Source organism: Typopeltis vanoorti, chromosome 3, assembly GCF_054136105.1.
Source record: "Typopeltis vanoorti isolate ZY-2024b chromosome 3, IOZ_Tvanoo_1.0, whole genome shotgun sequence".
NCBI classification, from domain to species: domain Eukaryota; kingdom Metazoa; phylum Arthropoda; class Arachnida; order Uropygi; family Thelyphonidae; genus Typopeltis; species Typopeltis vanoorti.
The window spans coordinates 2,069,237-2,093,908 of record NC_143551.1 but is presented as its reverse complement, the minus strand read 5'-3'; the positions used below and the strand labels follow the sequence as shown (position 1 = coordinate 2,093,908).

The 24,672-nt window shown below is 37.6% G+C and overlaps 1 protein-coding gene across 1 annotated transcript in view; it reads left to right on the top strand.

Annotated features, from left to right (window-relative positions):
* The window catches only part of LOC150107863 (dynein axonemal light chain 4), a 68,876-nt gene that overhangs the window by 28,708 nt on the left and 15,496 nt on the right, over window positions 1-24,672 (top strand). Inside the window, exon 2 of the mRNA XM_090415385.1 lies at window positions 18,111-18,194. Coding sequence (XP_090271511.1) covers window positions 18,111-18,194 — 84 coding nt within the window. The remainder of the gene's footprint in view (window positions 1-18,110; window positions 18,195-24,672) is intronic.

Genomic DNA, 24,672 nt, shown 5'->3' with positions numbered 1-24,672 from the left:
CTGGTATGAGACCTAACACAGAGAGTCAGGGAAACTAAATTGTAAAGGGCTGAATGGTGAGAATTGAGTGTAAGAGCAACAATGTTATATTATTATTATTTAGGCCTCCATGGAGTCAAAAGACTCATCGTGGGAGGTCCTTTCTAGGAAACAGTCTGTCAAGACACATTGTGGGAGGTCCCTCCTAGGAAACACAAACTCTATCATACCACTCCTTAAACTCATTGACCGTTCTCGCTCTCACCACTCTATCAGGAAATGCATTACACGGTTCAACCACACTCCATGCAAAGAAACCACTCATCACCCTCTTGCTCACAGTTTCCTTTCGTAACTTCCAGGATGCCCCCTGTCATCACTCCTTCCCGCTGTTCAACCAAGCGAAAGAGCTCCCCGGTGTCAACCCTGTAACCATCTTTCAACAGTTTCAATCATTTCAACTCTCCTTCTTCTATCCACCAAACTCTGCAGTCCACATTCCCTCAGCCGATCCTCATAACTAACATTGTACAGTCCTGAAAACATCTTTGTTATTCTCCTTTGTACTCTTTCCACAGTTAATTTATCCCCTTCAAATCCTGGGGACCAAATCTGAGAACAATAGTTTAAGTGGTCTGATCAGGGTCTTATACAACGGAATGATAACTCTTTTATCTCTGCAGGTCAGTGTCCTTTTCATTATTGCAGCAATCCACTGTGTTACCTTCACCATCTTTGCAATATGTCCCTTGAATTTCAGGTTTCTATCAATCATTAACCCCAGATCTCTTGTCTCCCCTACCTTTTCGAATAGAGTATGCAGCATCCTATCAATGTGTCCCAAACCTCAAGACCTTACATTTTGCTGCATTAAACCGACACCCCCATTCATTTCCCCATCTGTCTTGCTTATTCAAATCCTCTTGCAGGGCTGCCACATCTGCACTATTACTAATAACCCTTCCCAGCTTCGCATCATCCGCAAACAACTGAATATCCCCTTGCAATCCACTGACAATGTCATTGATATAAAGGTTAAACAATATAGGTCCCAGTACTGAGCTCTGTTGGACCCCACTTGAAAACCTCTGCCTCCTTGAAACTGCCGTACCATACACAACTCTCTGATGCCTATCAGACAGCAAATCCTGAATCCAGTTGACCAACCTGACATGCAACCCATGTGCTGCAACTTAAATATCAGCTTATCATGTGGCACCCTGTCAAATGCCTTTGCTAAATCCAAGAAAATGGCAGTATATGCCTTTCCTTCATCTACTGCTCTTGTAACTTTATTATAAAAAGCTAGCATATTACTAAAACAAGAGCACCCCTTCACAAATCCATGTTGACTCTCACAAATAACATTACTCTTATCTGCCCAATGCTGGATACGGTCCCTAACTAATTTCTCCAAGATCTTAACTACTACTGATTACACACAAACTGGCCTATAATTATACACTTCCAGTCTGCTATCACCCTTATGCAATGGCACTATCTTGCATTTTCTTTCCATTCCCTGGGCACCTTTCCCATAGTGAGACTTTCATTGAAAAGCCAGGTCAAAGGAGCTGTCAGTACTTTAGCACATTCTCTCAAAACTCGTGGTGAAATACCATCCAGTCCCACAGCTTTACTGACATCCAGAGCACTCAGTATTTGGAACAGACTCTCCTCCTGCACCTCTAAACCTCGAACCTGCCCTATCCGTCTAGTATTTTACTCCTCCAGAATGAAATATTCCAATAAAGTGTTCATTGAACAATTCCACTATGTCCTCTGCATCAGTCACTCTATTCCCATTTTTATCCCACATTGTCATTCTTCCATAATCATTTCTCCTCCTACTGGTCACCACATAGCCAAAAAATTCCCTAGAATTTTCTTTGGATCTTAGGGCCAATCTCTTCTCATATTCCAGTTTTGCCTTCCTTACCATACTAGTCACTCGCGTATAACTGTGTTAATGACGGGAATGGCCTTTATCATGGAAATATTATTATTATTATTATTATTTTATTATTATTTGTCACCTCCAGGGAGTCCAAAGACTCATCGAGGGAGGGCATCCACTCTACAACTCTGCTTCCACTACTCGCAATTCACCAACTGACTGCAACTACACCGACGTCATCTATCACCGACCACCCCTGGTATTTCCACAGACAATCACAAACATCCATGGCGGGATTCGAACCAGCAGCCTCTTGACTGGAGAGCGGAAATGCTAACCACTCGGCCAGCCAGGCTGGCCAAAACTTTGCATCGGCCGGGAATCGAACGCGGGCCGCCCACCTGGCAGGCGAGCATTCTACCACTGAACCACCCGATGCACATCTTGACGAGGAGAGATTGATTTCGACTTTGTGTTTGTCCTGTTTGGATCATCAAACATGTGCAAAGATGTCTACATGTATAAGATAGTAGACATGAATCTGCAAGTTGTCCAACTGTGTCATGCAGGCTGCAGACAAGAATATACAACAGAACTTGCAAGTAAATTATTGTCTGTACATGAATGCTAGGTATCAGAAACAAAGGGGTAGAGTTTTTTGCCTTGGTCAGTATGTTGGGACCTCAGATTATAGCATTACTGAGACCTGCCTATCAGAATCAGACATACTAATTGGTATCGAGTGTAAAATGTATAGTATTGTTGGATTCTGAATAAATAGAGATTTGAGTAATTAATATTTGCTTCAGAATCCAACATGATCTTCCATCACATAAGCTAAACTTGTAATTATTTAATGTAAAGAAGATTATCAGAGAATACCGATAATCTTCTTTCTTCATCTACTTATACGCAAACACTTTTTATAACTGTAAACACTTTAAACAATAAACGGCACTCATTAAAATAAATCTTCTAAGCAATAACTGAATTAATTAACGGTTACAATACACATAATCTAATGTTCTTGCATGAAGTACTACTGATCACTCATGAATTAAGGTAACACACAATAATTCCTTAACTTGAAGTTTTATATGCACAGTTGTCCATTCCTCCGGCATTCAATTAATCCTTTAGGCACTATAATTCTAAACACAGCTATCGTTAAACTTCAACTTTATAGCCTCTACTTATTCTCTAGTTACTCCGTGCTATGCTTCAAGATTCCGTGTGTCCTTGAAAGGTTGGCCCTGAAATTAAATCTCAACTATAGTATCGCTAGTCATTCAGTAGTCACTCAGCTCTCTTCCGTAGCTATAATTGTTATTCTACAGCTTATTAGCTAACTGCTTCTCGACTAGTAGACTTTAATTAGCTGCTTGAGTGACTTGCCGACTCACTATTATCGCACTCTGATTTACTGAATCAATCTCCTTTTTGATTCCCTCTCCGAATGCTAAAGTAGAATATCCTCTTATTCCAACCGAATGCCAATCCTCTCTTTTTTTATATTTTCAGCGTTCTTCCTTTTATATCCCCTCTTCCCGCCTAAATTGTTCTCGTGCTCTCTTTAACTCAAATCCTTTTTAGTAAACTTTCAACATTCTCTCTCACGCTCTGTTCCAAACTCGTGCAAGCTATCTAACATACGTTTCCATGAAAACAAAACATAATAAAATTGAGGTATTGCATAACGCTAAACCTCTACAAGTAGGAACAAATAAAGAATATTTACATTTCAATTAATGCGCAGTTAAAATGTTGAATACAAATTCTTATAATATTAACATAGTAATAAATAAAATAAACTTAATAATATTTTAATACAGAGTCTTTTCACTATTAATACATATCCTTGATTAAATAATTAAATAAACTTAAAGGTAGTTATATGAATATTAATTTATAAACAAGTGATTTATATTAAATAATTACAAGTTTAGCTTATGTGATGGAAGATCATGTTGGATTCTGAAGCAAATATTATTTACTCAAATCTCTATATATTCAGAATCCAACAGTATTTTTAGGAAGGATAGAGAGGAGGGGGCATGCTGCTAATGATATTGGATGACTTGAATCCAGTTAGAGTTGAGATCTATGATTGTAGTACTACTAACAGTATTCCATGTGGCTGTTGTGATATTGAATCCATCTGGTGTGAGGTGGAATCTAACAATTACATAGTGCGGTATTGTTACTGACCTGGTGGATCGGTTGTCAGTGATGAAGAAATGCATCACTAAATAGATGAGCATGAAAAGAGTAATCATAATGGGAGACTTGAATTATCCAAATATTATTTGGGTAGCAGTAGAATCTCATGAGAAGAATGGAAATGAATTGACTAAGTTTATGAATGTTCCATTCAGAAAAGATTACATGCTGAACTACAAAGCAAGAAATTATGACCAACTGAGTTCATTTGAATGGGATCAGTTGCTGGATGGGAAGAATATCAACAGTGTATGGGAAGCATTTAAACAATACTTATATGATGCAATATGAGAATGTGTCCCGAGAGTTCGAAGAAGAAATAGGATAGGATTCAAATGGATGTGCAATCTTTTTAAGCAAGAAAAGGATGATGTGGAAGGAATTCTGTGTGAATAAGGATGATGTCTGCTATGAAAATTATAAGCAGAAAACTAGTATAGTCACAACTGCTGTACAGAAAGCAAAGTCTTAGTATGAAAAGAAACTGGCTCTGCGTGCTAAAGACAACCCACAATAATTCTATCGATATGCTACAAATAAAAAAAAGAATGAATATGAAAGAATAATTCTTCTAAATGCTGATGGCATGAGGGTCACAGATGCAAGAGGTTGTTCAAGTAATGAGTGCCCATTTTGTTAAAAGCATACGCTCAGCCTGGTGTACGCAACATTGAGCTCGCTGCTACCACTTCACTGGATGAAGAAACTCAGGCATATGAGGATGAGGTATTAGAGCTGTTGCACAAACTGAATAAGAATTCAGCAATAGGGACTGATGGCATATCAGCACATTTGCTAAAAGAGTATTCATTTAACTGGCTATTCCTTTAACCAGGCTGTTTAATATGAGCCTCAGATCAGGGAAGATTCCACAGGAATGGACAATGTATGGTAATTGCATTTATGTTCATAATGTCACCTATTATTATCAGGTATTCTGACGAACTTTCTGTGGTAGAAAACCATCTGTTTAATTCATCTAGACATTTTGTCGTGCTTAAATTGGGTAGTCTGTATACTGCATTTAACATCAAGGAGTTCTCTTTTAACTTCAATACATATCTTTTCTGCATATTCTGATTTATAGTTTATTTCTATTACATCTAGTTTATGTTTGGTAAATATTATTATATCACCACCTTGTTTAGTTTGCAGTGTTTGTGTTGTTGATGGTTGCCTCTTCAGTTGTTTTGGATACTTCTGTAAGTATTTAAAATATATATTATTATTATTATTATTATTACGGGGAACTCCTAGGAGTTCTTAGACTCATTGAGGGAGGCCCTAAACATCATGTCAAGAACAACTATTCAACATCCACACAGTATCTATCATACTTTGCCTTGAACTCATTCACAGTCATGGCACTCACAACAGACTCTGGCAGCTTATTCCACTCATTCACCACTCTCCAAGTAAAAAACCTAGTTCTAACACCCTTGCTAACCACCCTCTTGCCCAGTTTCCACGGATGGCCCCTAGTCCTCCCACCACCAGTCCTGTTCTCAAAAATATCATCTGAATTAATCTTATAGAAACCCTTCAGTAATTTGAATGTCTCAATCATATCACCCCTCCTTCGCCTATCAACCAATTTCTGCAACCCACATATCTTCAACCTGTTCTCATAAGGTTCATTCCATAGACCTGCTATCATCTTGGTCACTCGCCTCTGGATCCTCTCCACCTCCTCCCCATCAAGTAGAAACCCTGGTGCCCAGATCTGGGCACAGTAGCAAGATGGGGTTTTATCAAGGCTCGATACAGAGGAACAATAACTTGCTTGTCTCTGCTCGTCAAAGTATTCTTCAACCCAACCTTCAACTCCCTATCCACCAATACTCCCAAATCCCTGGCCTCGTCAATCTCCTGGAGTACAGTTCCACCAATGTGGTATACTGCTGCTAATCTTTTCACCCCAAAATGCATAACCTTACACTTGCCACATTAAATTGACATCCATTCTCCTTAGCCCAGTCCTCCAATCTATCCAAATCATCCTGCAAAATTTTGACATCATGTGCATTCACTATTGCTTTACTCAACTTTGCATCATCATCAGCAAACAAATGAACACTTCCTCTCAGATCCTTTCCTATATCGTTAATAAACAAATTAAACAGTAGTGGTCCAAGAACAGAACCCTGTGGCACACCACTAGTCACAGGCTTTTTGGACTCTACTCCTGAATAAACTACTCTCTGATATCTCTGCATCAACCACCCTCCTATCCATCTCACCAACCCTATATCCATCCCCATATGCTGCAGTTTACTGATTAGAATTCCATGTGGTATCCTGTCAAAGGCCTTAGCAAGGTCCAGCAGTATCACTGTAAACCAATTACCCTTATCCAGTTCACCCATCACTGTGTTATAAAACGTGAGCAAGTTACTGAGGCATGATCTACCCTTCAAAAAACCATGCTGCCCTTCATACAGTATCCCATTTTCATCTATGCATCCCTGTATTTTTCTCTTGACTATTTTTTCCAAAACCTTGACAATGACTCTTGATATGCCGATCGGTCGGTAATTTGGAACAGCAGTCTTGGAACCTCCTTTATGCAGTGGAACTATTTTCCCCTCTTTTCGTCCCGTCGGGACTAACCCAGACCCGAAACTCAAATTAAACAAAATGGTCAAGGGTACTGACAGTTCTTTAGCCGCTGCACTTAAGACCCGAGCTGGTATATCATCCAATCCCACAGATGTATTCACATTAAGGTTTTGTAGTATACTATTCACCTCCATTTCATTCAGCTCGATTCCCGTATAAGCTATTGGTTCCTTCATTCCTGCAATATCACCACCTGGATGATATACTCTTGCAAAGTGCTTGCTCAGTAATTCCACTATATCAACTGATTTAGTTACCTCCCTACCATCGGCATTCCTTAAAATCATTCTGCCGTATACATTTTTATTTTAATTGCAGCATATCGAAAAAACTGTTTGGGATTCTCTTTAGCTTGCTTGGCTAATTTCCTTTCATAATCCACTTTTCCTTTTCTTACCACACTCGTTACCCTTCTGGCCTGTGCTTTAAACTGTTCATGGGCCTGCAGGTCACCTTTCTCCTTAAATTCACTCCACAGTTGTTTCTTTTTTTGCAGCTCAAGCTTAATGGTGTTATTCATCCACTTAACCCCTACTTGATTTACTATCCGGACTCTAGGTATACAGTCAGCCATTACCTCCTTCAAATGCTCCTTTACGAGGGGCGAATGCTGGTCTTGAAATTCATGCTTGCTCTTGTTATCATTAAGTGAATGAGAGGTGTGATTTAAGTCTGATTAGCGGAATAATGAATTACTGACCATTTAAAACTATGTACAGGTAACCCTCATATAACGCGGATGTTAGGTTCCGCAGAAATGGCACATTAATGAATTGCTGACCATTTAAAACTATGTACAGGTAACCCTCATATAACGCAGATGTTTGGTTCTGCAGAAATGCCACGTTATATAAATTGCGTTATGCGAGTCTCAGATCACATAGAAAAAGTAGGGTTATGTTCTGAAATCGTTTTTTTTTTTTTTTAATCATATAAACAACAATGACATATCCAACAAAAAAAATATTTTTATTTAATTCAGGTAATTCATGTAAGTTAAGAAAACATATAAACTATGAAACAAATACATAATATAAAAGTATAAAAATTACAAATTGTACTTAAACTTCATTGCACATAATGCATAAATATTTTATGCAAAATAAAATAGTGCATATTTTAATCTTTCATAGCATGAGGATTGGTTAATAAACACTGGTTTTGTCATGTAATCACCTGATGTATTACTACAAAACAGTAGAGTATATCTAACTTTGGAAACTTTGAATCCAGGAACTGATCTTTCATTTTTCAAAATATAGGTGCGTTTTTGCACTTTTTTCCAATATAACCAGATTCATCTGCATTGAATACCTGGTCTGCACTATAAATGTTTATAAACTTTGAGAGTTTTTTGTTTAATAAGATTTCCATCCATAGGATGGAAATTTCTTTTAAGGTGCAATCTTCTATCGAAATCATTAGAGATTTCTCCATTTTTCCATTAGAATATCGTGTACACAAGCAACATTCTTTGCACTTATCGTTAACCAGCAATAAACACTTTCTCAGGTTTTATGTTCATTTTGTTTGATTGTTCGAATTGTTGATTCATTTAAATTCAAAGTTCCTGCAAAAACTCCTGGTTTTTCTCCATTTTTCAACCAATCCAAGATTTTGAATATTTTTCTTCGAGAGAAATTAATTTTGTTTTCAATGTTGGTTTTTCCCTTTCGTTGCAATTTGTGGCCATTACTATAAAAGTAATTTTTTACCAAACAAGCAAGCATTAAATATTGTATGTAACTCACCAGATAATAAAGTGCTCAGCTTTGAGATGAACACACATGATTTTTAATGCACTTTCCTGACAGAAACAAGGACAATTTTCAACAATAAACATTTTATATGGTAAACAATTGAGGTACATGCGTGCTAAAAGGTATTTCCTCTAATATAAATTCACTGCTTATAATTACATGTGGGATACAGGCAGACACAAATTTAACGAAGATAAAATTTGATTTTTAAGTTGCGCGGTGAAAAACACGAAAAGGATAAAGGGTTACTACAATTTATAGACCGTGTTGTATAAGTATCGCGTTCAACAAGGGTTACTACAATTTGTAGACCATGTTGTATAAGTACCGCGTTCAACAAGGGTTACTACAATTTTAGACCGCGTTATATCGAAACCGCGTTGTATAAGTACTGCGTTATACGAGGGTTACCTGTATTTAGAAATTTATGTACATTTAATCATACAAATACAACATTTATTTTGTAAATGATATTCTATCTTTTTCAATTTAGCTACTTGAATACAAATTCTACCCTACAGTTCTTCTTTATGAACTGGTCAATAACATCGTCATAAAAAAGTTGGTTGTAACTTAATTTTCCCAAGCAACACGCACACTTGTAAAGGCTGGATGAAGCTCGCTGGCTAGAGTACTTTGACTGCATATGGCCCGTGTTTAAGCAACAAGGTGAGATGACATGGAGGGAGTGGAAATGGCTATGTGCACGCATGAAATCAGAGTGCTGAAGCGAGGACCTGGATGCTCCCACAACCAAGCAAGCCAAGGTAGCTTGACTAACGTCGGCCTTCCATACACAATGCAAAGCTCAATTATTGCCGTGCAAGCTTAAAACGTCTTCTGTCTACAAAAAATAAAAGCCTAAATGTATGCATTTATTAACAGATAAATATTACTTTTCTCAATTAATGAGCTTGCACAGCAAGAATGGAGAATTCACCACTGTCCTTTACCGCTTCCCATGCACTATCAACCTCCATCCCTTGCAGTTTTACATGCCATGGCACTGAATCAAGCAATATCCTAAGCTTGTCATACTTACCAGCCCAGTAATTCCACATGTACCCTGTCTTAATTGAAACTTCCATGCATTTAGTCACCTCCCAGGTGGTGTATTTGACTGTATTGAATATGATCACGTTGCCACCAATTGGTGGCAACGTGATCATATTCAATACAGTCAAATTCTCAGATGCAATTACTAGGTCAAGCACTTTCGAACCCCTAGTATATTCCATTACATGCTGTCTCAGGTAGTTATCCGTTAATAACTGCATAAAATTCAATTCCTTCCTCCCATGTGTCCTCTCCTCCTTCCAATCAATGTTACCATAGTTGAAATCCTCCGTAATAATTACCCTCCCTCCCTCCATTCATTGCGTCTATTTGCTTATGCATACTATCTCCATCATCTATTCCATCACCTGGTCTATAGCAGCACCCAACTGTATAGTTTGTTCTGCTAGTCTCGATCTCACACCAAATAGCCTCAAACGTGCTCTTTTCACTATCCTGCAGTTCAACTTCTATTCTCTTGGCTGCAGTTCATCAGCTGTCATCAATAACACTGCTTCCCCCATTTTTTTCTCTCTGTCCCTCCTGAATACACTATACTCTTCACATTCTATCCCACTAGCTATATCATCTTCTGTCAGCCATGTCTCACTAATGCCAATAACCTGTGGCCAGGAAGAGCCAACCAATGCCAAAAATTCTTCCTTCTTGTTCCTAATACTCCTGGCATTAGTATACATGAAGTACAGATGCTCGTTAGTTCCTCCCCCCCCCACCTTGATGCCTTATACTAACTATCCCATTCTGATTTGTTGTCCTTCGTACTACCTCGGGCATATTATACACATTCTTACACTCAACTGCCTCACTGATGTCTGCATACCTACCCCCCCACCCCTAATAGCTCTAGTTTCTCTGATTCTGCACATCCACTTTCACTTCATTCTGCAACACTTTTTCCAGTCTCCGCACACTAAGTTCAGATGCAAACCATCCATCTTGTATAAGTCCTTTCACCCATCAAACTCACTCCATACGTCCACACCACTCCTTCTGCGTAACCTGCATATATCTATGTTGTCTATATCTTCCTTCAGATAAGCTTGCAGGGTCAGCCAGTATTTTTGAATGTTCCTGATGTTAATATGAAGAATAGATATTTTTTTGGGGGAAGTAACTTGTTTCCATTCTGTTATCGAGTTTAGAAGGTGACAACTGCCATGTTATGGAGTAATTAGATCTGCATGATGGCCTGCGTTCTTGGTAGGTTGGTAGGTCGTTCCCTTCTTTAAGGCATCGATGTTCCTTTTAATGTGGCAGCCTGTTGAGATCTACAGATTTTATTTGGATTGGCTTTGCATCTTGTGTCTTTTTAATGAATATTTTGGTGTCTCTTATTCATATAAACTGGTAGTTTTTTCTGTTTTTACTTTCCTTGTATGGTGGTATAGTTTTTGATAATATATGTATTCGCACAGGTGGATTGGGGCATTGTCGTGAATTCCATTCAGATCCTTGGCTACTGGTTTTTTTTAATCCTGCTAGCTTTTATGAGGTTAATTTTTGTTGGGCCATTCAGGCCATTACTGAGTCACACCACAATGGGGGGGGGGGAGGTCAGGGAAAACCTTCTCTTTTCCTTTTTTTGAGATAATTGCTGAATCGACTGGATATCTTTTGGTTTTGTGGGAGTGCCAATTTTCTGGCTTAATTGAATTACCTTGTCTTTTAAATGTTCAGTAGCAATTTCTGGGAGATTATTTTCATTCTGTTGTTTTTGTTGTTTTAAAGAATTTAGTTCTTGCCACAGTCTGTTGTCTCTTTAATTAAGTTATGCTGTCTTTCCTTTAGCACTTTAATGCTATTTTAAATTTCTCTAACAGTCTGCAATACATCATATACAGAACAATTATTAAATTTAATAAATTTCTTACATTGGTTGAGTTTTTCAGTAATTTGTGTGGTATATTTTTCAAATAGTTCTCTAACAAATATGATTAAACACTCCTTTTAGGTTTTGTAATCTATTTTCTAGTAATACATTCAAAGTGGGCTCGGTTGAGTTTCCATTATTGTACTCCATGTTTTTCATTTCCTCTCCTGTGTTAGCTGTTTACTGCCTGCTGTTGTTTGCTGCATTAGCTGTTTACTACCTGCTTTTCTTTGTTGTGTTGGCTATTTCTTACCTGCTGTTGAAGACGGCATTCCTTTGTTTTCTGTAATGTGGGCACTTCGCTCATCACGCTTCGCATTTGATTTTTACTGCTAAGTGGCTTCGGACAATCCTGAACAGAGAAATTGCATATTTTTCTGGCAGTTCCTGCATGCTATGTAGTTTTCTTTCCCTATTGTCTTCTTGGCATTTATAGCACTTCATCTTTCTACTAGTTTTGGCAATTGGTGTGACTGCTAAAATGGCGACTTCTTTTGTTCTCCTGTTGCTTTGTTGACTACCGTATGCTTCAAGCTTTTAAAATTTATAACTTATTACTTAACAGATCCTTTCAATTTTATCAGTATTTTTGGCTTGACGAACGGAATTCATTGATGCACTTTGAATTTTAATCCACAAGTAAAAACTCTACTTCACAAATATGGGAGCGTCAAAATAGCATGCTAGCTACCAGTTACTGCTAACTGCCTTGGACACCCGAGTACTGTCTCCATTCTGCAAAGGCAATCTGTCTGCAATAATTTCTCCTTCTACTGACCATATAGTGGAAAAATCCATGGGATTCTCTTTAGATTACAGTGTTAGTCGCCTCTCATGGTCTAAAATTTCTCTCCTTATTACACTAGTCGCCTTCTTTGCCTAAGCCTTACGTACCTTATGCAAATGTTCTCCAATCTTTTCTGAATCTACAATTCCTGTTTGATTTCCCTGTTCATTCCTTTTACTTCAAATCACTTTATCTTATTTACATGAATCTGACATTGATGTTAACAATTTTTCCTTAACTGTCTCTTACATGCTACTACTGATCTTTTTTCGTTGAAATTCTTTCATCCATTGTATTGATCCAGGCTAGTTTCTGAGTTTGTTAAAGTTTCCTGCTTTATAATTCCACATAAATTTCTTCCACCTTAATACCTCTGCATGCCAATTCATCCCCCAAGTTAGGGCTGTGGTCCCTCTTACCAAGTGGGGACAAGTGTGAATGATCATCCTAACATTTAGGTACTGTTATGCTATGATCTGATCGTCATGTTCCATTCACCACATGCGGCCTAAAATAGTTCTCTCAAGAAGTCCAAAAATTCAAGTTTCTTATTACTATACTGCTTCTTCTTATCAGTTTATATTGCTATAGTCAATTTATAATTCCACATAAATTTCTTCCACCTTAATACTTCTGCATGCCAATTCATCCCCCAAGTTAGGGCTGTGGTCCCTCTTACCAAGTGTGAATGATCATCTTAACATTTAGGTACTGTCATGCTATGATCTGATCGTCATGTTCCATTCACCACTTGCGGCCTAAAATAGTTGTCTCTCAAGAAGTCCAAAAATTCAAGTTTCTTATTACTATACTGCTTCCTCTTACCAGTTTATGTTGCTATAGTCAAAGTCCTGTGTAATGATTGCTTTCTTTGCACTTGCCAGACTAATTTGCTTAAACATTTCTTGCTCATCTGTATTTTTACTGTATAGTAAAGTCCCACTAAATATCTAGTCATATCCACTTCTATCTCAATGAACTCTTAATGCCATTAGTTTAATTTCCACTCTGATTTCTCTATCCTGAGGGAAAACAATTCATTCTTCTCTGATTACGTGTAACACACCACGATATTTATCTTTCCTGTCCTGCCAAAATATGCTATATCCATCAATTTCTATCCTGTCTGAACATCCTTTTCTGGTCAACTGAGTATCACTGATACTAACATCCTCATAGAGACTGTGTCAGCCAGTGCCACATGCCAATTCCATTTATTCCTAATGGTCTCACACATTTCTATACAGAAAACTCAGTGCATTGCAATGTAATACACACCCTCTCATTTCTCAAGCCACTATCCCCACATGTGGTCATCACTACTACCTTCCTCCTTTGCAACTCTAGCTCCCTGTACTGCTGTTTTCTGGGCAAGTAAGCAAGCTAGCTCAAAGCTATTAGTTTCATTTCCCCTAAAAATTCTCTATCCTGAGAGAGAGAGAGAGAGAGAGAACACAATCCTCAGAGCAGGGAAAGTAAACATGCTATATCTTACTTTACCAGAAAACAGCAGTCTGTCTTTCCAAATTGCCTGCATCCTTCTTTCTACAGTTCCTTAGTATTCTCAAATATATTCTAAGCATTCTTGTATTCCAGATGCTGCTTCCTACACATTATTGCTATCATCTCATTATTATTACTGTTCTTCTCCACTCTGCATTATCATACTGAGTCTCTAACATTAAGAATTATCTACACTTTATCACAAAAAAAGTATATTTAATATACTGCCAGATATTTCAGTTTGAAATTAACAAACTATCATCAGTAGCTAGACAGAAAACAGTTTTTTACAAGGTAGAATACAAACAATTGATCATTCAAAATTAGAACGAGCTGTGTGATGTTGCGTTGTTAATCACAATGTCATTCAAAAAACTTTAATTTATAAAATCATACTAAAGATATCATTAGACAGATGTAGTATCTAGAAGGTCTTCATTAAAAAATAAAAATAAATAAAAATTAAAAAATAGTAATAATAAATAAATTAATTAATGTATTATTTGGATCAAACTTTCCCACATTTTTGACATAGATAGGCAGTCATTACAATTCAGGTTAGGGCAGTGAAATAAGGCCTCAGCACTCTCTTTGAATAGACGTTTGAATTTATGCCAACATCTGTGTAGAAGTCGAGTTTTGGACGAGAGAATATTGTGGTTTGTCTCTATTCCATGTTGCACCAATCCAGACTCATCGGATTTGTTGCGAAGAATATAAGATTGATGTTCTTGTATTCTTTTTTTGTATGAGCGTCCAGTTTGTCCAAAGTAAGAAAGATGGCTTGTCACATGGAACTTGGTATACACCAGGAAGAGACATAGTTGAGTGTTTATCTTTAGATGAGGGAGAAATAGGTGGATATTTTATTAATAGGAATATAAGTAGCGGTTAGATCATATTAGGCAAGAACTCCTCTTCACACCTGAATCTTCAAATTTCCACATATTATTATTAAGAGAGACCTCTAGGGAGCAGGGACTGATTGAGGGAGGCTACACACACACACACACACACCAGCTATCATATTTGTTCTTGAATTCCTTCACACTGCTTACGCACAACATCCAATGGCAATCCATTCCAATCATGCACCATCCTACAAGAGAAAAATTTATATCTCATCCCCTTTTTAGTGGCGCCCTCCATGAAATAAAACATTTCATCAACTGAAATCCTGTATGATCCTTTCAGAAGTTTGTAAGTCTTAATCATATTACCCCTTCTTTCTCCTGTTTGCTAGTGTCTGCAGCCTACAAATTCTCAGTCTGTCTTCATAGTCAGTTTTCCACACTACTGTTTCATAATCACAGTGGAAACCAAGAGACCACATCTGCACACAATAATCTGTGGTCTTATCAAGGCCTATTAAAGAGGCAAAATGAGATCGTTATCTTTACATGTCAAAGTTTCTTCAGTATTGCAGTTATCTTTTGAGTTGTAGTTGTAATCTTCAGTATATGGCTCCAAATTTCAACTTATCAACTACTACTCCAAGATCCCTAGCCAGAACAGTTTCTTCTAGCATAATCCCACCAGTATAATATGACATTGGATAGCAATCATGCCAAAGTGCATGACTTTACATTTACTGACATCCATTTTGCCATGTCCACAATTCCAGCCTATTCAATTCATTTTGCAAGTACTGTATATTACAGCCACATTTCTGATTACTCTGCCTATCTTTGCGTCATTAGCAAATGGCTGTATAGCACCTATCAATTCCTTACCAGTATCATTAATGTACAGATTGAATAACAGTAAACCAAGGACAAATCTTGTGGCACACCACTGATAACCTTAAATCTTGCAGACTCACATCCACCATATACCACTTTTTGATATCCGTCAGTCAGCCATTCGCTTATTCACACTAATATTTTATAATCTAAACCCTTATTCTCCAGTTTATGCAACAGTCTCCCATACTGTATTTTGTCAAAAAGCTTTAGCAAAGTCTCAAGTATCGTGGTGTATCCATTTCACTTGTTTAGTTCTATTAACATCATTATAGAATGTGAGCAAGTTTCTAAAACATGACCTTCCCTTAGTAAACTGATGCTGTTCATTGCAGAGTAAAGATTCTCTGACAACCCATTTCTGAATGTAAGCACTGTCCAACTTTTCCAAAATCTTTACCACCATTCCAGAAATACTGATTGGTCGATAGTTAGATCCATTGGTTTTTGCATCACCCCTTGTGCAATGGAAATATCATACATTCTTTCCATTCCTCTGGAATCTTCTCTGTTCTGAGATTCAAATTATATACCCTAGTTAAAGGTATATCAATCCCTATTGCAACATCTCTAATACCTCGTCCTCATACAACTGGGTTTCTTCATCCAATGATGAAGTAGCAGTGAGCTCAATGCTGCATACACCAGGTTGATAGCTTTTAGCAAAATGAGCACTCATTGGTTGGACATCCTCTTCTGTATCAGTCACTCTCACACCATCTACATTCAGTAGTTATTTTTTCATATTCATTCTTGTAGCATATTGCTAGAATCAGTTGTGACTCTTCTGGCCCGCTACTTATAATTTTCATAACCGATACCATCCTTATGCACAAGGTCTTCCTTCCGCATCATCTTTTCTTACGAATCTGTTGCTTAATAGGATTATACATCCATTTAACTCTTATCCTATTTATTCTTTGAACTCTCGGAACACATTCTGATATTGGATCAGTTAAGTATTTTTTAAATGCACTGTTGATATTCTTCCCATCTAGCAACAACTGATACCATTGTGCTGAATTCAGTATACTCCTCAGCTGGTTATAATTTCCTGCTTTGTAGTTCAGCATGTAAACTTTTCTGAATGGAACATTCATAAACTTGCCAGTTCCCAAGTGAGTGCCACATGATCACCGTCACTTACTTAAGTAAGAATAGTTATGTCTTTAACTGGAACACCCTCTGACACTGTAATTAAATCTTACACTCTTTGACCTCGAGTTTCCTCTGTCACATGCTGCTTGAGGAAGGTTGTCTTGCAACACATAAATTCAGTTTCATTCTTATGAGATTTTACTGGTACCCAGTCAATGTTTGGATCATTAAATTGCCCCATTATGCTTACTGTTTTCATGTCCATTATCTTTATTTGGTGATGCATTTCTTCATCATTAGCAACCATCCACCAATTCTGTAACAACATCCCACTATGTATTTGATCTTGTTAGATTCCACTTCAAACCAGATGGCTTCAAACTCACTCCCATGTGAAAATTTGTTACTAGTGTTACAATCATAGGTCTCAACACTAATTGGATTCAAGTTATCCGATATCATTAGCAGCACGTCTCCTCCTCTTCTATCCTGTCTATCCTACCTAAAAAAAACTGTGTGTACCCTTTACACTTAAAAACAAATTAGTATGTCTGATTCTGATAGCCAGGTCTCACTAATGCCTATAATCTGAGGTACCAACATATTGACCAATGCAACAAACTCTAACCCTTTTTTTTTGATACTCCAACATTCGTATGCAGGCATAATAAGCTACCTGCATGTTCTTTTGTATACTCTTGTCTGTAGTCTGCATGACACAGTTGGGCAACTTGCAGATCTCTGTTCTTCTCTAGTGCCTTATATATGCAGACATCTTTGCACACGTTTGATGGGTCTGAACTGAACAATTATAAAATTGAAATCGTTCTGTCCTCATAATCATTTCCATGATAATGCTCATTTGCATCATTAACAGTTTCATAACATTGTCGTCTTACACGCATATTGTCACCATCCCTCCCATTATACTTTCCATGACTAAACTGTATCTCTCTATATTAGGTCTCATATCACTCACGCCTTAAAACTTCATTCATTCATCTTTCATTGCCATAGCTTTTTCTGTTTTCACCTTCTCTCTTTCTCATCTCTTGCTCCTGCATTCTCGACTTTCCCCAGTTTCTTCTCTCTTCCATTCTTTCGCCTTCTTCTATCCCTCTCATTCTTTTTGCACCACCTGATGTCTGTAGTTTCTTAATTTCTTCATTCACCCACGTTAATTCTGTCTTCATTCCTTTTTCATTAGTTGTGTTTCTCTCTCCATACATGCTGCTTTCACCCAACATATAATGTGCAGAATCATACTTTAATCTCTTTAATAACTTTAATTTCTTTACCAAGTGAATGGCTCTAAAGCAAGCATGAGATTCTCTGATCTGCAGAATGTGAAGAATCTGTATACAGTTTTTCATATGAAGACAAGTTAGTATCATATGGCAGTGACAGGTTTCCTGCTGTGAACTTCAGTTTTTCATCTTGCATTTCCAAAGTAGCTCTACAGAATACTATTTCTGTGCAGCCTCTTCCTGTTAGTTGCTTATGTAACTTAACTCTTAGTATGTGATTTCTGTATCTGACTATTTATTTCTGTTTTCAGCAATCAGATATGACAGAAGAAATGAGGGTCGAGACTATGGAATTATGTGTAACAGCTTGTGAAAAACATTCTACGAATAATGAAGTAAGTTTATATGTGAATTATATATGTGCATTATATATTATATGAATGTAGGATTTTTCCCCTCCCATTTTCTTTCAAGTTTTCATTATCTTCTATCTACTTTTCAACATTTACGTCAGTCATCTCCCCATCTTTCCAGGAACTAGAAATTTTATCTATGCTGATGACCTTGCCATAGCTACTCAATCAAAAAATTTCAAGTTCATTGAAACTACTCTATTACTTGCCCTAAATAGTCTAACCACATATTATAGCAGCAATCAACTAAAACCAAACCCTCTTGAAAACCCAGACTGGCCTTTTCCACATTAACAATAAGGAAGCCAACAGGAAGCTACAGATTTCTTGGGAAGGCTCTAATATAGAACATTCCTGGAACCGTATCTACCTTGGTGTGACTCTTGATCACACCCTCTCATATAAAACCCACATAGAAAAAACAAGGTAAAAGTGAATGAAAGAAACAATATACTAAGAAAGCTTACCTTCTCCAAATGGGGTGCAGACCCTAGCACACTGAGATCTTCTGCCTTGGCCCTTTTCTATTCTTCTGCTGAATATGCCTACCCAATATGGTCCAGATCCTGCCATGCTGAAAAACTTGATCCAGCATTGAGTGAAAGCTGCCACTTAATTATAGGATGCCTGAAACCAACACCGCTAAAAGACCTGTATACTTTGGCTGGTATTGCACCCCCCCTTCAATTTGAAGATCTGCATTCTCAGCTGACGAAAGAAGCAGACAAACGAATGATGAACGCCACCCACTGTTCGGCCAGACCGTAGTGCCCCAAAGACGAAGATCCCGACATAACTTCCTGGCAACTGTTGAACCACCTAAAAACCCTCTGGAGACAAGACTTCAACAACAGCTTACACTATACCTTGAAAATAATACTGGTATTCCAACAGCCGAACATCTTCCATGTGGTGCCCATTTGGACTGGAATACTTGGAAAAGCCGCAACAGACTTCGAACGAAAGGATGCTGCAAACAAAACCTCATCAAATGGGGCTACCTCACTGGCCCAGATAACTGTGAGTATGGGACAACTAAGTCCATATAACACCTTCTTTCTTGTCCCTTTCTTCCATCACCTTGCACAAAAGAGGACCTTATATCCTTCACAGAAAGAGCAGTTGATTGTGCAAGATACTGGAGGAACATCTGACCATATTTATTGTATATAAGTTATGTATAGTTTCCTTTTTTTCATATTTAATTATTATTCCCTGTATAATTCACCTACCAAATTTAAGGTGTTCGCATTTGTAATGTATCCTAATTTGTTGTAAATAATGTACCACTTACTACTGTACCACTTGTGTTTGGATACGAAATAAATATATTATCTTCTATTAATCACATTGTATGGAAGTGCCACAACATAGACAAGGTGATTACAACAGCAGCAGTCTTAAATCTCTCTCTCTCTGTATAATATTATTATTATTACATGACTCCTCCAGGGAGTACCAAGACTCATCAAGGGAGGGTACCTATGCCACAACTCTCCGTTTCTACCACTCATCCACAATTACAGCAAACCTTATCATCTACACCAATGCCATCTACTGGCTACTACCAGTACTAGTATTTACACAGACAATCACATATGAAATGGGTTATTTACTTGATGAGAAAGAGAATGTCCCTGCATGCCCTATGTATCTCTCCTCTAAGTTTTGATTTGATATTGACTAAGGCAATAAACTCTAACCCTTTGTTTCTGATACTTCAACATTCGTATACAGACATAATAAGCTACCTGCATGTTCTTTTGTATACTCATGTATACAAAAGAACTTGTGTTTTCCTTGTGTAAATTATATTGCTTAGAACGAAATAGGCAACAGGTTATGATGTATTGGCAGCTTATTGCTTCTTTTTTTTTTTACTCCTCTTTCTAAATGATGTAACTGCTTATGGAGAAAAAGAAAACTTTATTTATGGGAATATGAACTAGGCCAAACTATCAGAGCTGCCAGACATTCTTTGATTATTATTATTATATGGTTATTTCCATGGAGTCTGAAGACTCATTGTGGGAGATGCACACAAACTTTTATACACAAAACCCTACCATATCTCTCCTTAAACTCATTTCACTGTCAGGGCACTCACAACTAATTCTGGCAATCCATTCCACTCATTCACCACTCTCTGCATAAAAAATCCAGTCCATAATAACTGCACTCTTATACAATTTTTATGGATGATCTCTAGTTCTCTGACTTATCATGTATTGAAAAATTTCCTTTGTGACAATTTTATAAAACCACTTTAATATAAGTTTCTATCATGTCCCCTCTTTTCTGCCTATCAACTAAACTTTGTAACCTGCACACTTTCAGCCTGTCCTCATAGGGAGCATTCCACAGATCTGTCACCAGCTTGGTCACTCCCTCTCTACCACCTTGGGATCCCCAAGAAACCTAGCTGACCAAATCTGTGATTTGGCAACAATATATCTCACCCTCTTTCCACTCCCTTGGAACTTTGCCATTGCTAATTCTTTTGCATGTTCACATGGTACAAGAGCTGACATGCCATCATGCCAATAATGCCATCCAGTCCCATTGATGTATTCACATTGATATTTTTCATTATGCCGAATGCCTCCTGTTCATCTACCCTATTTTTGACGTACTCTTTGACATCAGCAACTGCAAAATCTCCACCTGGAAAACCTCTTTTGGATTTACTTTAGCTTGCTTAGCTAATTTTCTCTCATCTGATTTGGCTTTTCTGACCACGCTAGTCACCTTTTTTGCCAATTTGTACTTCTCACGAGTATGTTGATCACCTTTTCCTTTATATTCCCTCAACAGTGTTATTTTGTTTTTTTTTTCAGTTCCTTCCTTTTATCTTGACTTGTCCACTTAATTCATCTTGACCTTGGGTATTCAGTCTGCTACTGCTTCTCTAAAACAATACCTAACCATTCCCATGCTTCTCAATCCACTACTCCAAAATGACTCCTAAGTCTATCATAATAATCAGCTTGATAATTCAGCATAAATCCTTTCTTGACAGAGAATTGCACATGTTTGGACTTTCCAGAACAAGACTTCATGGTCACTCTCCCCAATTTTAGGTAGTGTGTGTACCTTGTTTATGGATATATTTTCTGATGCTCTTACCATATCCACTACTCTCAAACCACTGCTCACTTCTATAAACTGTTGTTTCAGCTAATTATTCCTTAGCAAATATATAAATTCCACTTGCATCTCACAATGTCACCTCTCCTTCTTTTAATCTGTCCCCCATAGTTGAAGGTTCCCATAAAAAATTGTTCAGCCTGCACTCACTGTGTTAATGTCCTGAGCATGTCATCTGCATCTTCCTTTTGAACACCCTGATCTATAGCAGCAGTCAACAATATATTTTGTCCTATTGGCCTCTATCTCTCATCAAATAGCCATCTCCCCCCCAGACTAAAATTCTGTTTAACTTATAATTTTGTTTTTTGTAATTCTTATCATCAGCAATATCCCATTCTCCTGTCTTATTCCCATGGTATTTACATGGGGGGGGGGAGAAATCTCACCCCTCAAGGAGTAGTCACGACTCACTGAGGTAGGCTATACATCACCAAAACTAAGAGAAAAATCTAGCTCTTACCCCTTTTCTTAACCATGGACAAACTTAACTTCCACAAATGCCTCCCATGTTCTCTCCACACCTTCTGTATAATGAAAATTTCATCAGACAATATCCTGTAACACCCATTCAGCAGTTTATAGACCTCTATAATATCAGGTCTCTTTCTTTTAACCAGACTCTGTATTTCATACTTGCAATCTTTTCTCATACAATCTTTATTAACTACCCAGGAGACTAATGTGTGCAATATGCATATATTAGTCCAGGCTCGGTCTTATCGAGGCTTTGTAAAGAGGCAAAGTGACTTTCTTTATCCTTGCATATCAAGGTTTGCTTCAACATCGCAATCATTCTCTGAGCTGTATTTACATTTTTTGCAACATGACCTTTGAACTTCAACTTGAAATCCTATCCACTATAATGTCAAGATCAGTTTCTTGTAGCATAACCTTGCTAATTTAATATGCCATTGGAAATCTAATCAGGCCCAAATATTTAGCCTATTTAAGTCATTCTGTAAGTGTTGGATATCAGTAGCATCCCTGATTGCCATGCCTATCTTTGTATCATCAGCAAACAATTGAGCATTACCCATTAGATCCTTCTTAATGTCATTAATGTATAGATTGAACAACAGTGGTCCAAGGATTGAACTGTGTGGTACACCACTGATTACCTTAAATCAGGCAGATTCACACCTACCATATATAACTTTTTGATATCTGTTTGTCAGCCATCCACTGATCCAAGTCAAGAGTTCATATTCTAATCCCATATTCTACAGTTTATGCATGAGCCTTTCGTTTGGTATCTTATCAAATGCCTTAGCAAAATCCAACAGTATCATAGTGTATCTATTCCCTTTATCCAACTTGGCTGTAACATTGTTATAAAATATGAGCAAGTTGCTAAAACATGACCTTCCGTTAGTAAACTCATTCTGCTCCTTGTACAGTGTGGCATGTTTGTCTACCCATTTCTGTATGTGAGTTCTTACCAACTTCTCTAAAATCTTCACTACCACACCAAAGATACTGATACGTCAATAGTTAGAAGCATCAGTTTTTGCATCATCCTTGTGCAATGGAATACTATCACACATTCTTTCCATTCCTGTGGTACCTTTCCTGAGCTGAGACTCAAGTTATACAAACATTTCAAAGGTCTAGCAATTCAGCTGGGCTAGCCTTTAACATACATTCTGATATTCCATCTCCTATTACACATTCTTATTCAGGTTATCAATGAAACTCAGACAGATGAGGATGGATGTTCACAATATCATCGACATGCTCCTTCAGATGGTGGCCAAATTGCTACCATGCATAATAGCCAAGAAACTTTTGAAATTGATAATCGCCATATAGTGCCTTATAATTCAGTTTTGTTGTGAACTTTTAATGCACACATAAATGATGAAATTTGCAGTTCTGTGAAATCCGTCAAATATGTATGCAAGTATATCAACAAGGGCTCAGACCAAGCTATATTTTGTTTGCAAAATGACCGTAGCGAAGTAGATCTATACCAAACCAGACGATACATCAATACCTCTGAAGCCATTTGGATGATTTTATCTTTGGTTCATCCTGAAAATGGTCAAAGAGTGTACTTTACAGAAAGTAACGCATAGTGGAGTCACCAACAGACACAACATTAACAGCCTTTTTTAAGCTGTACATCAGAGATAATTTTGTCCAAACACTGACCTCTAACGAGATACCTACATACTACATGTGGCATCAAAACAAATTGCAGCGAAGACAGGGTGCCAATGTGGATGGTTATCCAAGTGTGAAAAAGAGCGATGCTCTAGGTCATGTTTATAGTGTACATCTCAATAATGCTAAATGCTTTTATTTACAAATGTTCTTGATATGTGTGTGAAAGGATCAAAATCATTCAGCGACCTAAGAACAGTAAATGGTGTACATCTCACATATTAGGCTTTGAATTTCATAGAAGAGACAATCAGGCCAGTGATTCTCACTGGTCTGATTGTCTCAGCGATGCAATAATTTCAAACCTATAATGTTGGTTCAACATGACCGAACCTCTATTGCTATGGTCAACTTACAAAAATCATTTTTTGATTGTACTCATTCTCAGAATCAGTTTAATGAAGCAATATATATGATGAGGCATTACTGAGACTTGAATCAATTGTTAAGTCAGTAAGTGAAAAAAAGTGTTAAAGATTTCGGTCTTCAGATACTAAACAATCCTTTGTCTCTAGATACAGATTTAACCCGGGAAACCTCATACAATTTCATTGAATTTCGGGATTCAGTACTAACAATAACTAACTTCAGATTAAGAAGTTTTTCACGTTTTAACAAGTTGTGAAAATCAATCAGGGAAACTGTTTTTCTTGGATGCTCTAGGTCACATATATGGGCAACCCGCGGGCGGATCCAGCTCTAATCTGTTTCAGTGAAGTTTGTCTGATTCATGGTGGGAGAAAACATGGTGTGTTCTAACTCACATTAAGCTGACGTCATATGACTTGCGCAAAACACACTGTTTTCTCCAACCAAGGTCTCTTTTTCACTTTGACTAGCGGCGTGTGTGAACGTGTCAGTTCAGTACTTGCGTTGGTGTTGTGCTTTGTTCAGTGCCTGCATGATGTTATGTTCTGTTCGGTGCCTGTGTTGATGTTGTGTTCTGTTCAGTGCCTGCGGTGTAGAAGACAGTTTTGTGTGACAGTTCTGAATATCGCTTATAAATTTGGGACAATGTCAGGAGTTATTGCAAAACAAAGAAAAGTAGATGCAGAGAATCGTCAATTTCAAGACAACTGGACGGAGGATTATTATTTTATTCTGAATAAAGGTTTGCCTGTATGTTTGCTGTGCAACGAATCCATAT